General features: G+C 39.5%; 1 protein-coding gene and 1 non-coding gene across 3 annotated transcripts in view; both read right to left on the bottom strand.

Annotated features, from left to right (window-relative positions):
- Positions 1 to 18520, bottom strand: part of Ccdc88a (coiled-coil domain containing 88A) — a 185010-nt gene that overhangs the window by 126929 nt on the left and 39561 nt on the right. For both annotated transcript variants that reach the window (XM_008823003.3, XM_029558654.1), the window contains exon 3: positions 9723 to 9831. In XM_008823003.3, coding sequence (XP_008821225.1) covers positions 9723 to 9831 — 109 coding nt within the window. The remainder of the gene's footprint in view (positions 1 to 9722; positions 9832 to 18520) is intronic.
- LOC115068443 lies at positions 5813 to 5925 on the bottom strand. Its single transcript, XR_003847790.1, has one exon. It is a non-coding gene; the product is annotated as a U5 spliceosomal RNA (small nuclear RNA).

Here is an 18520-nt window from a genome sequence, read left to right as displayed (position 1 = left end):
GGTTCCTAGCACCCACATCGTAGTTAAAAGCCTTCAGAAATCCCATTTTCAGGATATTTATTGCCTTCTTCTGGTCTCCAAAGGTACTGCGTGTCACAAATGCACTTACATACATGTAGGCAAAACACTCACACATATAGAATAAAAATAAGCCACTATTTTTAAAAGCACACCCCCTCGGGGTGGAGAGACAGTTCAGTGTTTAAAAGCACTGGCTGCTCTTACAGGAGACCCAGGTTTCATGCCCAGCACTCACATGGCAGCTAACAACTATCCATAACTCCAGTACCAGAAGGATCCGATGCCCTCTTCTGACCTCCGTGGACACTGCATAACACAGGTGCACTTACATGCAATCAATATACTGATACACATTAAAAAAAATAAATTTTTTTTTTTGGTCTTTTTGAGACAGGGTCTCCCTGTAGTCCCAGCTGGCCTGGATTTGCTATGGAGGCCAGGCTGGCCTTGAACTCACAGAGATCTGTCTGCCTCTGCCTCCTGAGCGCTGGGATTAAAGGCATGCACCAACACGCCCAGCTAAAAAATAAATATTTTTTTAAAAAACGTGGTCGCCAATAGTGCCCACCTGTAGCTAAGGGAGACAATCAGCTATTGTTCTAAAATGGTGGATAAATTTGTTTTCTCCCCCTATCTAGAAGCCTTTGAGAGGGAACTGATACTGATTCTAACCACTCCAACAGCTATCAAAATATCTGAAAGCAAATCCTGAATCTATCACTCTAGAGTCCAGCCTTGGAAGACGAAGAAAAAAAAAAAAAAAAAAAAAGGAGGAACCCAATAGAGAGGGCTTTTGGAAGCCCTTGTCAAGAAATTCCAATGGACTCTCATATGAACATTTGAAAATTTCCCTGTTCTGACTTTTTTCTAGTTCCCTGTCTAGAACTTGTAATGCTAATTACTCTTGCCTTGATTCCTGATTAAAGGACTTTCTTATCCCCTTAGAGACAAAAGTTATGCAATTTGCGAGTCTTTTAGAGAGACCTACTGAAGGGGGTACTCCAATTGCCTCACCCTGTGTCCCTGTTCAGCATGGAAGAAGCCAGAGCGGTCTGCATCCTGATTCTCTATCAGCAATTTGGGTAACCTCTTCAGAGGATGGTGTGATAAGACTAGGAGGTAGGAATTGGCTAGGCAGTTAGGGTAAAAAGACCCCAAAGAAAAGTAGCCAGTTTCTTGGCTAAAACTTACAATGTCCTTGGGCCTCTTAGCAACACACACCGTTCCTCTTGGCAAAGCCGCTCTATGAAACCTGTAAAGGAAAGCCTGTTGACCCCTTAGACTGTTGCAGCAGCATTCCACACTATCTGGGAAGCACTCTTAAAGGAGGCAGCTCTGGCTCTCCCCAACCTGGGGGAGTTGGAGGGGAGGGAGTGGGCATGGATTTTGATCAAAACACCTTATATGCATGTATGAAATTCTCAATAAATTATTTATTTTTAAAAAAACACACCAATGATCATAGTGAATACCTTAAAAATTTATATTCCCGCTAATCGAAATAGCCAGAAAAAAATGAATATATTTCCACACACATATGATATACCAAAGTTAAATGAAAAGGAAATAATAACTAAACAGATCTAGTCTAGGCAATGAGACTCTAAACAAAGTAAAGCCCAGGACTGAACTGGTAAATATGGAGTTGTACCAGACGTTTAAATAAGAACTAATACCAGTGTTTGTCAAACTATTCCATAAATTGGAAAGGGAAGGAATGAATACTACCAACACTATTTTTTGAAGCCACTATTAAACTGGTATCAAAACCAGATAGGACATAACAAAAAGAAAATTATAGACCTCTTTCGGTGATTAACATAGACAAAAAAGTTCTTAATTATATACTTGAAAAAATAATCTGACCTGATAAATTGACACTGGTTATTAAATGGGGGTACAGGATAAAAAGAGGACAGAGAGCTGGGTGGGTATGAAAACTGTCTTATCTGGATTCAGACTCAAATCTCTCAATTCCTTCCCTGGCTCTTAGAAGCCTTTCTTAACCTTGGCAATTCCCCTATGTTGGGGAGTCCTATTTTTGGAGGGAGTGGCACGTTGTACCATTCTCTGGGCAGTCTATTAGAAGAATGGTTCTGAATGCTGATCCTACCTGTTAGATGCTTTCTAATGTCGAGGGCACTGCTTAGAGTCTGTGTGAAAATTCCACTGCAGAACCAGACTTCTCCCAATATTTCAGTTTGCTGAATACTGTAGTTCTGATTTAAAGTTTCTTCCTCACAGTCTAGCCAGCATGATGCTGACCAGGTTTCCACATAGAGCCCTGTCACACTTGTTCTGAGTTTCCCAAAGGTGTGGTTCACAGAGGGTCTCAGGCTGCTGAGTTACATTGTGGCAAGGGTTTTTTGAAATGACAACTTGTTACTGATCTAGTGAGTGACTAACACTGAGAACTGACTGCTCAGTTCTGCTAAGAGGTTTTACTGATGTCTGCTGCTGTTGCCACCCTGGTCATAGTTTTTTAGGGGGAAGGTGGTTTCAGTTCTTTAGAATGTCTGTCACTACAAGTACAGTGCAGTATAGTATAGTTTCTTTATTTCTTTGGCTCCTGAAACCAGGAAATCAATTCCCTTCTAGTAGGAGAGGGAATTTCCTGAACTGAATTAATCCCTCTGGGACAGGCTCTGTTCTTTTCTGCTTTGTAAAGTTTCCTATTCTGTTCTGAGGATGACAGAATTATTCAGGTATTACCTACCTCTTCTGATAGCTGTTTTTCAGCTTTTGCCAGAGTAGTCCCTAGAGACTGGGAGATTATGCTTGCTTGTCTTATCCACAATTTTCCAAAGTCTTTTTGCTTCCTTGCTTTTCTTTTTGAGAAGGAGTTTCATGTAGTCCAAGATGGCCTGAAACTCAAACTTGCCATGTAGCACAGGCTGACCTTGAACTCCTGAGCCTCTCTTAACTGCAGCATCTCAAGTGCTGGGATTGTAAGCATGTGGTACAATGCCTGGCTCAATACGGACACTATTAATGTCATAATTTAGATCATTTTTAGTTGTGAGGAACTACCTTTGCATAATAGGATATTCAGTTCCATCTCCAGGCTCTACCCACTAGATGCCAGTAGGACCTCAGCTGTAGCAATAAAAAATGTTTCTACTTATTGATATCTCAGTGTATAAAAATCACCTTACATTGAGAATTACTTAACCTATTGAACTGATTTTTCAAAATTCCTTCCGCCTCCCAACTTTTTGTGACTATAGCATCATTAGATTTATATAACTAGAAAAAACTCACAGCATTGGAAGTTACTCACAGCATTGGAAGTTACCCACAGCAAACCTGCACAAGACTAGTTCTATTAAATTTCCATCATAGATGGAAGAAGGGGACGAGTCCCTAAACCTCCCTGCGAAGTTATAGGCAGTTAGTGGTTACTAAGAAAAGGGGAGTTACAGTTCTTCAGTGGTATAGTCACTGGTCAATTGCCTCTCTTCAAGTAAATAACACCCCATCCATGCTTATGCAAGCAACAATTATTAAATCCAGTAGGGCATGAAAGTAGGAGAAAGACATGTTGAGCTCAGAGGGAGGGTGAGGGGGCTAAAAGGACAATGGGAGGACGAATGAGAAAAACATTATCTATGAAATTGTGAAGGAATAATTAAATAATTTAAGAAAAGATTCATAGTTTTCTGTGAATGGGGAGGGGGAACAGGGATGATGTTGTGTAGCAATTTCTTCCAAGATAAAACGTTTTATCTTGGAGAGCAGTTTGTTAAGACACAGGATGCTCTGAAGGTGATGCAACATTCAATAGCTTCAAGAAGTCCCTGAAACCGACCAGATTCATAAGCCCCTCCCTTCCCAAGCATATATAAGCAGTAAAGACTACCAAGAGAGTATCAGACCAGACTAGCGCATGGAAGAGGTTCAGTACAACTGAGCTGCCTGGAAAGGACACTCTGCAACCTGTTGCGTGGCCTCCAGGTTGTGCATGCTCCAGGTTTCCAGCTTTCTGAGCTGTTATCCATGCTGGGGAGGACTTTTGGTGATACAGCTGTCTTGAATCATTTCTGCTCTTATAGTAACTCCTCACACATATTCCTGTAAGTAATGCCATTAAAACTCATTGGTTCACCAAGTTTGACTTCCTCAAAGCATATTACCTCAGTGTATAAGGTAGTATCCTTACTTTGGTCTATCTATTTACCCCAAGAATAGGGTAAATAGTAGGTGTGATGGTTAATCTCGATCATCGACTTGAAGGATTTCAGAATCACCATGGAGACAAATCTCTGGTCATGTATGTAATGGATTTTCTTGATTAGTTTAATTCAGAAGGGAAGACCCTATACATGAGGAGTACTATTCCTTGGGCAGAGGGCCCAGACTGAATAAAGAGGAGTGGTGAGCTCCGCAGCAGCATTCATCTCTCTCTGCTACCTGAACGGATGCAGCATGGCTCGCTGTATCATGCTCCTGCTGCCACGCTGTCCTGATGGGCTGCACCATCAGACTAGGAGTCAAAATAGATCTTTTCTTTGTTACAGTGCTTTTGTCATACAGTTTGTCACAGCAATGAAGAAAAATAACTGAGAGACAGTCATACAGTGAAAAATGACTTTTCTTTGAAGTGATGAAAATGTTCTAAAATTTATGGAGTTCATGGTCACACAACTATGTAAATATACTAAAAACTACAGAATTGAAAACTTAAAACAGATAAATGGCACAAGACATAAATTGCCATAAAATAAAAACCACAGAATGAATCAGTAGTACACAGAATTAAGTTGCAAGGTGAACTTAAGACTGTAAGGCAGAGATTCCTGTGCCTTTTACATCTGTTTTTCTAAGGAAACACACTGCATTTCCAAAGGATGTTTCTACCACACTAAATATGAAACTGAAAATCTGGTGTCATTCTACTAGGACAAAAATAATGACAGCCATCAAATTGAGTCTTTTTTAAAAGTACCTAAAAATTCTGACATGAAAGAATATTAAAGACAAAATACATGGGCTGAAGAGATGGCTCAGAGTTTAAAGAGCACTGACTACTCTTGTAGAAGACCCGGATTTGATTCCCAGCACTCACATGGTGGCTAACAACTGTCTATAACTCCAGTTCCAAGGAATCTGACACCCTCTTCTGACCTCTGTGGGCATTGCATGACACAGGTGCACTTAGACACATGCAGGTGATACAATCATACACATAAAAAATAAAAAATAAAAAAATAAGAAAACAAAGTACAGGCTGACATGCTCAGTGGGTTAAAAATGCTAAGCACACATGAGGACCTAAGTTTGGATGCCTAGTGCATCCTTGTAAAACAAACCCAAGTTGTGCACCTGTAACCCAGTGTATAGGGGGTAGGGGGCAGTGACAGGATCACTGAAGCTTGCTGGCCACCTGCCTATGTGGAGAATGATGAGCTCCAGGTTCAGCGAGGCACCTTACCTAAAGGGAATAAGGCAGAGAGAGATAAACAGAAAAGCATGGTATCCTTCTTTGGCCTCAAATCTAAGCCACACCAGAGGTGGCGGTCTTTAATCCTAGTTACTTGGATGACTGAGGCAGGATGATTTCAACTGTTCACAGTAAGCCTGGGTAACTTAGGGAGAACCTGTCTCAAAAAAGACAAGACAAAAGAAAATAACAAGAGCTGGGGCTACAGCAGAAGTGTTTCTCGGTACGTGCAAGGCCCTAAATTCAACCCACAGTACTGAAAAAGTCTAAACCATTTAACAGGAGGGAAATGAAAGCCTGAACACTGGCACATTAAAAAAAATGTATTTGGTAACAAGGAATTATAAATAAGCCAGGCCGGCAGGGGACTAAAAAATGCCAGATAATTTTTTTGTTTTTCCTCTCCATGGAAATCTTTAGTAAAAGGCAAAAGATTTACACGATCTGAAGAGAAACCAGAGCATAATGCCAAATAATTTAATTTTCTTAAAATGTTCTAAAACATTACAGTTTAAAACAAAGAGAAAAGACAATCTTTAGTTAAAAGATAAAAGAAGGTCAGACACTGTGGTTGGCACATGCTTTTAATCCCAGCATTTGGGAGGCAAAGGCAGGCAGATCTCTGAGTTTCAGAAAAGCCTGGTCTACGCAGCAAGTTCCAGACCAGTCAGGGCTACACATTCTGTCTCAAAAAAAAAAAAAAGACAGAACAAAACATAAACCCTGCAAAGAGGCTGATTTTTCTGGTTAGGATTTAGCACAACTATGTCCCTAAAGATTTAGAACAATGTGGTCCCAATTTTTGTGTTTGTTATTTTGTTTTTCATTCTTGTATTTCTGAAAAAGGATCCCACATTTGGCCCAAAATTTGCCATGCAGCTCATGCTGGGCAACAAACTCATAATGACCCTGTCTCAGCCTCCCATGTGCTGAGATGATAGGTGTGTGCTATCACACTCAGTTTCCAGGTTCTACTGAATTTTTAAAAATGTGAACACAGGGCTAGAGAGATGGCTTAGCGGTTAAGAGCGCTGACTGCTCTTGCAGAGGACCTGGGTTTGATTCCCAGCACCCACATGGCAGCTATGAACTGTCCATAATTCCAGTTCCAGGGGAATCTAAAAGCTCTCTTCTGACCTCCGTGGCATTGCATGGCCATGGGTGCTCTCACATACACACAGGCAATACATTCACACACATAAAAAATAAAAATAAATAAAATATTTTAAAATGTGAACACAGAAGTATAGGGGGAAAATCCAGAAATATGTATTATTCAGGTAATAATAGTGGTAATATCCTAGCAATGGAAATATATTTGTATTTGCTTTCTTCCCCTAATCTCCTAAAATATATCAGTAGTCTCAGTGCCCCATCCCCTCGCCAGGGTCTCACTATGCAGTTGTGGATGGCCTCAAACTCACTGTGTAGACCAGGCCGACCTCAAACTCTCATAGATCCTCATGTTTCTGCCCCCTGGGTGTTAGCACTAAAGGTATGGCCACCATGCCTGGCTAAAGTATTTCTAAAGAAATTATAAACTTGCTTAAAATGAGTTAAATCCTCTTCAAGCAAAGCACTTTTGGTCCAAATAGCAAACAATTCCCAAAAATAATGTTCTTACCAGAAATAAACTCAATTAAAATACACAGTCACACCCCTGCCATTGTTGACACCACCAGCACCACAAGAAGAAGCCACCAAGAGCAGGTTTACAACTATACATTTTTCAGATTATGCAATTATCAGGCCTAAAAGCTAAAATTAGTGAAAAAGAAGATATAAAAGAACTAAACACACTTTCTAGAAATAGAAGCAACAATCAATGAGTTAAACATAAGATATGATACAAGGAACAAATTAGTAAAATAGGAGTTCTGAATAAGATGAATTATAGCAAAAGGCTGATAAAACAAATTTCAATAAAGACATAATAGGAAAGTATAATGTACATTGAATACAAATATCTCAAGGACACAAAATTAATGAAATAGGAAAGAGGCACACCATTAAAAGAGAAACGGGCTAAGGATATAGCTCAGTGGCAGAGTGTCTGCTTAGCATACACAATGTCCTGAGTTTGATTCCCCAGCAGTGCAAGAAGAGAGGGAGGAAGGAGGAAGGAAGTCAAATGGTGGGACAATGTTACAAAAGCACCAAAGAGGCAAAAGCTTATAGTAAAAACAAATATTAGACTAACAGACTTCTCTAAAGCAAAAAAGAATCTTACAGAGAAGAATAAAATCTATAAATTACTGAGAGAAAAATACTTTCCAGAACTGCATACCCAACAAAACTATTAGGAATAAGCGTGTGGGGTCAGCAATTAGGAGGCAGAGGGTGAGGGATCTCTGTGAAATGGAGGCCAGCCTGGTCTACATAGAGTTCCAGGCCAGCTGGGGCTATACAGGGAGACTCCATCTCAAAACAAAACAAAACAAAACAACAACAAAAGTCGTGAAAAATAGTAGAGTTAAAGTAGTCTAAGGTTATAGTAATATTCTATAAAAGCATAAAGAGACTGACTAACTTTGGCTTTTGCTATGTTAAGTATGAAAGGTATTTTGAGAGTGTTTTCTAGGGAAAAAGACAGAATATAAAGATATCGAACTAAGGGGAACATTGAGGAAGAAGGGCCAGAAAAGAATTTAAGAGCCAGAGTAGTGCAGTGAAATGCTGTCTTCTGGACATAAACTGGCCCTTACACCCAAGAACTCAACTGCAACTATGATTAACTGCACAAGACCTGCTCAAGATCCAGCCAACAAGACCAGCCAACATTCTGGCTGGCAGCACTAACTGGACTCAATGTGGTATAAGAAAAAAAGTGGGCGGGGGATGTGTTGAAGGATTGGGGGTAGGACTAGGAGGGTGGAGTTGGGGTGGATACGATCAAGATACATTGTATATATTTATGAAACTGTCCAAGATTAAATAAAAGCCATTCCTAAAAGTATTTAAACACACAAGAAAAAAAGTAGAAATAATGATCCAATTCTCCAGACAGATTTAACAATTTTATGCTCGTCTGCACCTGTGAATATTGCCTCAAAATATATAAAGGAAAACTGCTGTATCTTTCTTTATAAAAGGGAACTTCAACTCATTTTTCTCAATTGCCAGTAGCTCAAGGCCATGCCAGGTAATTATTAAAAAATGCTAGAGCCAGGCTTGGTGACTTATGCCTTCAATCCCAGCACTTAGGAGGCAGAAGCAGGCAGATCTCTGTGAGATCAAGGCCAGTTTGGTCTACATAGTGAGTTCTAGGCCAGCTGGGGCTACAATACCCTGTCTCAAAACAAATAAACAAACAAAAAACTGAAAAGAAATGTCAAAGAATCAGAAGCATACAAACCATGTTCTCTGACCAAGAAAAAATATTTAAAAAGTGCCTGAAAACCTGTGTATAATTTAAAAACACACTTGTCCATAACTCATGACTGTAATAGATCACAGCATAAATTCAGAAACAAACATTTAAAAATACACCAAATAAAACTTTGTGTAATGCAACCACAACATTTCTAGGAGGTATATTCATAGTATTAAGAATGTTCAGATTAGCCAGGCGTGGTGGCACATGCCTGTAGTCCCAGCACTTAGGAGGCAGATCTCTGTGAGTTCAAGGTCAGCCTGGTCTACATACTGAGTTCCAGGACAGGTGGGGCTACAGGGAGACCCTGTCTCAAAAAAAAAAAAAAAAAAAAAAAGTTCAGGTTTACTTGCATTGAGCGACATCTGGGTACAAGTGCTTGACTGAAAAAGACAACATATATGACAGAATGCATAAAATTTGGTGGTGACGGGGGCATGGATGGTGGAGGGGGTTATCTAAATTTGATTAAGATCTATTGTGTGAAACACAAAAACTCAATTAAAAATAGTTAAAAACACAAAAAAGAACGCTCAGATTAGCTGGGCATGGTAGTGCATGCCCTTACCTAGCATTCTGGAGGCAGAGGCAGGTTTATCTCTGTGAGATTTCTGTGAGATCTAAGTGAGTTCCGGGCCAGCTGGGGCTATTGGGAGATCCTGTTTTTAAAAAAAAACAAAACAGCAAAAGAATGCTCAGATTTAATTGAAATATACATTCAATGTAAGTCTAAAATAGAAGAAGAAAAAAAAAAGCACACACCTTAAAAACATTATTCAGGTAACTACCAAAGTATTTCGTTTATGCACATTCTCAAGAAGCGAGATTAATTTAACAATATAAATATGTTAGTTATTAAAACATTAGTTTTAAAAAAGGACCACTTACCTGGTAATAAAATTTTATCTGTTTCACCAAAATGGACAGATTATGAATTCTAAGTGAAGCATCATTGTTGACTTTTTTATTTACTCTCTGACTCTCCGCTTTAGGATTACTGAAAGAAATTTGAAAAAAAAAAAAAGTATTTTTAATTACATTGAAACAGGTTAATGTAAAAAAAAATAGATGATACGAAACAGATGATTACTTTGATATATAGTCTGCACTCCTAATTAATATAAATGCATCTAATATTCCTAATGTGGGCTATTAGCCCAATAATGGTTATTTAATATTCACTCAGTAATGTAAATTATATTTCATCAGAAAATATTCAAGATAAATTAAAAAATAGATGATGCAAGTTGATCCTCTTGGAAAAACTTTGTAGATGAATGAAAACAAAGGGCTACATGATGTGAAGAAAAAAAGTGTAGTATAGTCAACAATGGTTACAATGGGAATGAAGTCAAAGTGGGAACGTAAATCAGAGGTTGAGGCCAGGACACAAGCTATGTATGAGCTAGTTAATGCATCAAGGCAAAGAGGCTGACCTGCAGAAAAATGTCCCCAGATGAAATGGCAGAAACAAAGATCCTCGTTGAAGGGTTAAGAATACCATAAAGTGGCCTGCTAAACAGTTGCTGAGACAAAATTAGTCTACAGTTACACAATTTAAACTTTCACACAAGTATAAAAAAAGTCAAGACATTAACAGCTATGAGATGAACAGAAAGAGCTTTCCTCCAATCACTTCACTTTACACTATTTTTTCATTCACTGCATCCCTAATGCTTTCCATTCCTTCCTGTACAGAGTAGACTCAATGGTGCTTTATTCAACACTTTAATCTCCCTAAAATCTTAGTTATGGCTCTAAACAATTTGGCATTTGTAGACTATAAGAAATTAAAACAGGAAAAACTTGAAATTGTTATCAACTCATTTAAAAGTAACAATAACCATGCTAATATCAGACAAAAATTAGTATGAGTGGGTTTTTTTTAATTTTATTTATTATTTTTATTTTATATATGTGTGTATTACCTGCATGTGGGTAAGTGCACCCATGTTGTGCAATGCCTACAGAGGTCAGAGAGGCTGTCAGATCCCCTGGGACTGGAGTTACAGACAGTTGTTAGCTGCCATGTGGGTGCTGGGATTCGAACCTGGGTCTTCTGAAAGAACAACCAGTGTTCTTAATCGCTAAGCCATCTCTCTAGCCCCGAATGGCATTGTTTTGTTTGCAAATCTCTTTTTTAAGAAATGGATTCTCTTCTTTGTTTTTGCATTTAACCTATTGTCTATTTTAGTTCAAGTCCATGATAAAATTTCAGCCTCACCCAAATGGAGGAGCCTATAGACTCCTGAAGGGATCCTCAGTCCACACACTGAGAACTGCTTTTATTTCTACAGTTCTCTTGCCAGCATTCCCAAGATCTTGCTCCTATGTCCTTTGCTCGCACCCACACTTTCAATCCACAGTTTTGGATCAACTTAACCAGCTCACAGAACTACAACCAACCTAAGCTAAAGTAGGAAAGAATAGCTATTTTAAGGACAGAAAGCAAAATTGCCATCTTGTCATAAAAGAGTCAAACCAGGATGGGGGTTAGAAAATTGGTTCAGTAGTTAAAAGCACTTGCTGCTCTCACAGACAACCTGGGTTCAGTTCCCAGCTCCCACATGGCAGCTCACAACTTTATCTATCTGTAAACTCCAGACTGGGGTATGTGTGTGTGATGCCCTCTTCTGGTCTCTGTGGGCACCAGGCATGTATATGGTACATATACACATGCACGTAAACATTTATACACATAAAATAAAAATACATAAATCTTAAAAACTGTAATAAAACATGCAAAATATATGAAAAGTTTGGACAGAAGGTAACGCAAAGCTATAATCCATACCTAGGTCCTCTCTAGTGAGGGAGTAAGTACTTCCCAGGATGAAATAAGGGGTAGGGATCAGCCCAAGTCTAACTGAACACAAGGAAAGAAAGCTAGAGGTCGACAGACAGACATGACTGAAAGCTTCAGTAAAGAATCAGGCAGGAAGGGGTTAAACTAACAAAGAGTTCCAAGTATCTACTTTTAAGATTTCAGCTAAGTGTTAAATTGTGTAAACACCCCCAAAATATGCATAAGCTTAAGTAGAAAACAAGGACAAGAAAACTATAATTCAAACAATCCCCCAAACTCACGATGCAGAGGAAGTTCTAACCAGCAAGAATAGAAGAAAGATATTTATGAATATCCAGAGCAGTTAGCAGAGACCTCAAAGTAGGACTAACTAGTATCATGATGGTTGGCCTTAACTGTCCACTTAACACAATCTAGAATCTCCTTGGGAAGACAGTCTCAATGAAAGATTGTCTACACTAGTTGGCTACTGGCGTGTTTGTAGGGGATTGCCTACTTCACTGATGTGGGAAGACCTAACTCTCTGTGGGTGGCACCATTCCCTAGGTAGGGGATCCTCAAATGTTCAAGAGTGAAGAAATCAGGCTGAGAACAAGCAAGGAAGTGAACAGGCATTTATTCTATCTCTACTCTTGCATGTAATGTGTGAGCTGCCTCAAGTTCCTGCCTTGATGTCCCTGTAATGATGGCTGTGACCTGTAACTGTAAGCCAAATAAACAATTTCTCCCCTGAGCTGCTTTGTGCCAGGGTACTGTAGTACAACAGAAATGAAACTAGGACTCTGGTGTGAAAAAATGACTCAAGAACCGCCAACAAACCTTAAAACCAATCCTTCAATATAAGTTGACTGCAAGTAAAATTATTCTCTGTGAAAACAAAATTTGTCACTTTTTGAAGATCTAGAAACTCAAAAATATAATGGTCACAATGTCCAGCATACAATAAAAAATTACTAAAAATAAAAAAAGAGGGGGTGGTGGCAGCTGGAAAGATGATGGCTCAGCAGTTAAGAGCACTGGCTTCTCTTGCAGAGGACCTGGGCTCAGTTCCCAGCACATACATGGTAGCTAACAACCATTCATAATTTCAGTTCCAGGGAAACCAATGTCCTCTTCTGGCCTCCACAGACACTAGGCGTTCATGTGGCACACTTACATACATGCAGGCAAAACACTCATACAAGTAAAAATAAAATCAAAAAAGAAAAAAGTAATCCATAACCTTTAAATGGAATTTAAAATAGCCACTATAAGCCTTAAGAGTATGACAATGGTAGAGTACTTGGTGAGCAGTCCAGAGCCTAACATTCAATCCCAAACACACAGGAGGGACAGGACAAAAATAAATACACTAAAACTATCATAAAAACACAAACATGAGTACACACTTCCCCCTCCCTACCATCACAGGCCCAGACAGGTAAAGGATCCCCTGGCCTGTCCCTGTCTGGTGCACACTTCCACTGCCCCACCAGCCCTGACTTAGAGAGGAAAGAGGTCCTGTCTTCTGACTTCAGGGCATAGTTTAGCCACTCAGCTTACTCATCCCAGCCAAACAGGTTAGACATCTCTATCAACAGGGATTTTTGAGATTTAGCTCAGTCGTAGAGCACTTGCCTAGCAAGCCAAGGTCCAGGGTTAGATTGAGTTCCAGGCCTGCTTGGGCTACAAGGAAAAAAAAAAAAAAAAAGACCAAAATAACAACAACAAAAAACTATCAATAGAACATATAAGATATGTAGGACATTACGAAAAGATCAATTTTAAAAATTCTGGGCACAGAAAAAGAAGAATCACATGCCAAAGTCATGGAAAAGACTCAGTAAAATCATAAGAGAAATTTTTCCAAATCCAGGGAAAGAGATGCTGTGCTAGAGAGCTTTATTTGTCAACTTGACTCACTGGGGAAGAGGAAGCCTCAATTGGGGAATTTCCTCCATTGGATTTGCCTGTGGCCATATCTATGGGGCATTTTCTTGATTGTTAAGTTCTGTGGGAGGGCCCAGCCTACTCTGGGTGGTGCCACCCCTGAGAACATGGTCCTGTGTTGTATAAAAAAGCAGGTTGAGAACAGGACAGGGGAGAAAGCAAGTTAGCAGTGTTCCTCTATGGTCTTCAGTTCCTGCCTCCAGGTTCCTGACCTGAGTTTTTACCTTGGACTCCTTCAGTAATGAACTGTGACCTTCCTCCCCAAGTTGGTATTGGTCAGAGTGTTCTGTCACAGCTATTGAAAGCAAATTAGAACAGAAGTTGGTACCTGAGAGCAGGCTGTTGGCTGTGAGGAACCTAACCATGTGAGTTTTTGGAGGAATGTAGAAGACCTGGAAGTTGGAGTAGAAAAGCAGCTAACTGCTGCTTGGCCATTCCAGTAGGAGCCTGTTAGAAAGTAGTGCTGAGAGCAAAGTAGTTCCAGAGAAAAATAAGGACATAAGCAACAACTGGGATATTTTGTCCAAAGAGTCTGGTTGGAGTCTGCCCACAGCCTAAGAGCTTGCCTGAGGGCAAGTTGAAAAGTAATGGAATAATTTCTTTGGCAGAGTAAATTTCAAGACAGTTTCCTATACAAATGGTACCATGGCTATTAATGGTGAATACTATGCAGATCTACAGTGAAAAAGAGCAAACAGGGCAAAAAGAATTCATGCAGAATGTACAGTTTGGATTTTAAAAAAAGCACTAGTAAGATTAATGCTGGAGAGACTCTATTTGAAAAGGAGATTAGTATTTAAGGAAAGTCCTAGAAATTCCCTCTTAAACAATGGGAAATGTACCTTCAGGGCAAGACCATACTCAGGTAAGCCTCCAATTGAAAGTTTTCTACTCCTAGAAAACCACAGCAGAGAAAAGCTGTGAATGTAGATGAAGCAGGCTGGAGTTCATCCCAAACTTGGCAGTTGTCATTCACTGATGTTGGCTTTAGAGGCATCATCAGTTCTTCCTCCACGGTTTCAGAGAGCCACTGAGGCCAGGCCCTGTGCAGCAGGGTTTCCCCTGCATAAAGAAGGTCCCAACGGGTCACTGCGTGAAGCTGAAGCCTTGACTGCAGTGGAGATCCCAAGAAGATGCCAGAGCTGTGAGACATCTGCCAAGGAGAGCTACCTACAGGGAGTGGTACCAGCCCAAGATAGAGATGTGTGCTGTATGCAGCAAAGTTGGAGGGGCTGAGCCATCTAACTCCACAGAAGTCAAGTCCCAGAAGTCAGACACAGAGCTACTGGATTTGGTGTTTTCTGCACTAGGCTTCAGACTTATTTTAGTACAGTATTTCCTCAGTATGCCTCCATTTCTCAATTTTGGCATGGTATTTGGTTCCACATTTGGTATGCTGGAAGTACATAATTTATCTTCTGATTTAATGGGGCTTACAGTTAAGATATTGCCTTGAATATCAGAAGGGACTTTAGATTCTGGACTGTTATTTTTTTTCCCCAGTCAATTATTTATTTAATAACCACATAGTTAGAAGCAGCATTTCATTACAACAGCATTGACATATGCCATAACAATTTTCTGAGCTAAGGTGAATCTCTTTCAAAATTGGCTGTAAATTTTTAGGTTTACAGTTGAATTACCACATTTATACAATATTGTACTCAGTATAAACCCTATAAGCCATAAAATTAAATGAGGTTTTAACCTTTAAAACAGATCTTCATTTCATTATTAAAATAGAGTTTCATACAGAAAAATTCATTTTCAATGCAACTGACATTAAGATGTTTGCACATGCGTTTCTAATCTCTATATATCTGAGTATTACTAGTGACAGTCGGTTACTTTCTGAGTTCCTTGGCATCTGAGCATGGATATAGAGTCATCAGGTAGATTTCAATGATAATGTTTTACACATATACTAATTATTATTTTTTTATCATTTAAAAAAATTTTTAATAACTACATAATTAGAAGAAGCATTTCACTACATATTCAGATTTAACATATTCAGTAACACACTCCAGTGCAAGAGTACATCTCTTTCACAAGTGGATCCAAGTTTCTAGGTTCACAGTTGAGTTACTAGTTATAGGATATTGAATACTCACTATAAGCCCTGTAAGACATAAAATTGAATGAGTTTTTAAACCTTTAAAAAATCTCCATTTCATTTTAGAATATATTGTTCCTTGCAGAAAGACTCATTGTTTTTGCTACTAATGCTGAGATGTTGGTGCATGTCTCTCTAATCTGTATGCATCTGATTTCTTTTTTTGTTTTGCCATGTACCCAGGCTGGCCTCCAACTCACTATGTAGCTGAAAATAATCTGGAACCTCTGATTCTCCTGCCTCCATCTGCCGAGTGTTGGGATTATAGTAGTGATGACATAAATTTCCATGCTTCCTCCTCAAATATAATACATTTTTTGTGTGTGTGTGTGTGTGTGTGTGTGTGTGTGTATGTGTGTGTATCACTCAGAACATCCCAAACCATCTTATTCGACTATACACCCACTGCCCATTATGGTACCCTCCCACAGCCTCCCTCCTCCCACTAGAGCCCTTATACTCTGATATTCCTGCTACTGTCTGCTGTGTTGTCAGCCAATCTCCACTACTTGCCCTTCTGGTGCATCTAGTCAGCCTATTTAGAAGTCTTTTTTTTAGGAGGGTCAACTGTTCCTCTTCTGCCAGCAATCAGTTGTCAATACTCCTTTAGATAAGATTAGGGTCTGCTGTTCATTTTCCCAGTTCTATGCTGGGTTACTGTATGGGAGTGCCTTTGATCACTCTGGCCAACAACTCAAAAGAAGGTATCTCCTATCTGGCATTTTTGCTTGTTACATAGCCTTGAGCTATGCATATGGACTCTTAAGAAATTATGTTGGCCCCTTTAATCTTTGGTTATACTTTCCTTTTGGGTGTTTAAGGCCATACAGTTTCCCCAGATAAACCAATTTATTTTTACTCTTAAGGTCGTTTGAGGATCTGATCCTCAGGGGTCACATGGGCTTGGGAGGAGCCCCTGGCTACTTTCTTTTACCAGTTCCACCTGTGAAGGTAAGTCAAAAGTCCTGCTCGACCATGGTTGGCTTTGCTTGGAAGCATGGAGGAACTGATACTTCTGTGTTGACCCTCCTCTTTGTAGACTGGACACTGGTTCAAGTCCATCTGGGGGGGTCTCCTCGGCCTCCTTGATCAAGAGGACAGGTGACCCACCACCATCACAGGACATTTTGACAGATGCTCATAGTCCCCTGGAACTAGTCGACCAAGGAGGGCAAGGCACAAAAACTGTTGTTTATGTCCCTCTGACCAAATTAGTATAGGCCTCAAAGTATGTCTGTTAAACATCCAAGAACATTAGTTCCACCAGTCTGGTACTTTTAATTACTGTGTGTCATGTAGATAAATCCTGGGCAAAAACCAATTGTCCTCAGATAAACCTTACCTAGACAAATATTTCTTGATCTGCTTTTTTATGTATAATTTGTCAGTAGGTTGTAGGAGTAATATGGTTCCCTCTGGTTTTCAAAACTAGCTAGGCATTATTTATCTCTCGCATTTTCTCACCCCTCCACCATAGTTTTCCCACTTAAGGTGCCCCCATTTTCCCCTTTTCTCCCTTAATAATAACCTTCTTCTACGGTCCTACCTCTCTTGAGCTCCTTCTTTCCCCTTATCCCCTAGGTTCCTAGTATACCCTTCTCTCCCCCTTCCCTTAAACTAACCCAATTTTTATCCAGATCTCCATAATTAAGGCCTGTTTCCTGCTGCTCTTCTCCTTCAGGTAATTTCTTTTCCTTTACTTCCCTGTTTCCTTTCCATTATCCTGCTTCCTATAGTTACGTCTGGATACATACTCACTTATCAGGGTTTGGTTCTAGAATCCATATATGAGGGAGAACATATGTCGATTTTTTTCTGAATCTGTGTTACTTCACTTAGTATAACAGTTTCTAGTTCCATCCATTTACGTGCAAATTTCATGATTGCACCTTTCTTTATTGCTGATAAAACTCCATCATATAAATGAACCCTATTTTCATTATCCACTCATCAAATGAGGGACACTTAGGTTGCTTCCACCTCTTAGCTATTGTGAAAAGAGCAGGAACAAACATGGATGCACAAGTGTCTCTGCAATACGAAGAGTTCTTTGGGTATATGCCAAGGAGTGGTATAACTGGATCAAATGGTAGATTCATCTGTATTTTTTTAAGAGTTCTCCACACTGCTTTCCATAGGAATGAACAAGTTTGCAGCCCCACCAGCGGTGGATGAGTGTTCCCCTTTCCCCACATCCTCTCCAACATTTGGTATCATTTGTTCTCTTGATCTTAGCCAGTCTGACTGGGGTTAAGATGAAATCTTAAAGTGGTTTTAATTTGCATTTCCCTAATTATTAGTGATGTTGAGCATCTTTTAAGATGTTTCATAGCCATCTTTACTTCTTCTTTTGAGAACTCTCTATTCAACTCCTTAGCCCATTTTTTAATTGGGTTGCTTCTTGTCTTGATTCTCTGTTTTTTGAGTTCATTATATATTCTGGATATTAAACCTCTGTTGGATGTGTCACTGGTAAAGATTTTCTCCCATTCTGTGGGTTTTCTGATAACCTCCCTGGTTTCCTCCTTTGATGTACAGAAGCTTTTTAATGAGGTCCCAGTTGTTAATTCTTGCCCTTGTGGTAGGTTTTTGCCAATGTTTTCTTCTAACAGTTTCAGGCTTTACATTGAGGTCTTTGAGCCATTTGGAATTGACTTTTGTGCAGGGTGAAAGATAGGGGTTTAATTTCAGTCTTCTATAGGTGCAGATCCAGTTTTGCCAGCACCATTTGCTGAACATGCTGTCTTTCCTGAAATTGTATTTACTCATATTTGGGTCTTCAAGTTTGTTCCATTGATCTATGGGTCTATTTTTGTGCCAGTATCATCTATCATC

Source organism: Nannospalax galili, unplaced genomic scaffold (genome assembly GCF_000622305.1).
Source record: "Nannospalax galili isolate Female #2095 unplaced genomic scaffold, S.galili_v1.0 scaffold286, whole genome shotgun sequence".
NCBI lineage: Eukaryota > Metazoa > Chordata > Mammalia > Rodentia > Spalacidae > Nannospalax > Nannospalax galili.
Note: the sequence above shows the minus strand (reverse complement) of the source record. Positions and strands in the feature narration are given on the sequence as shown.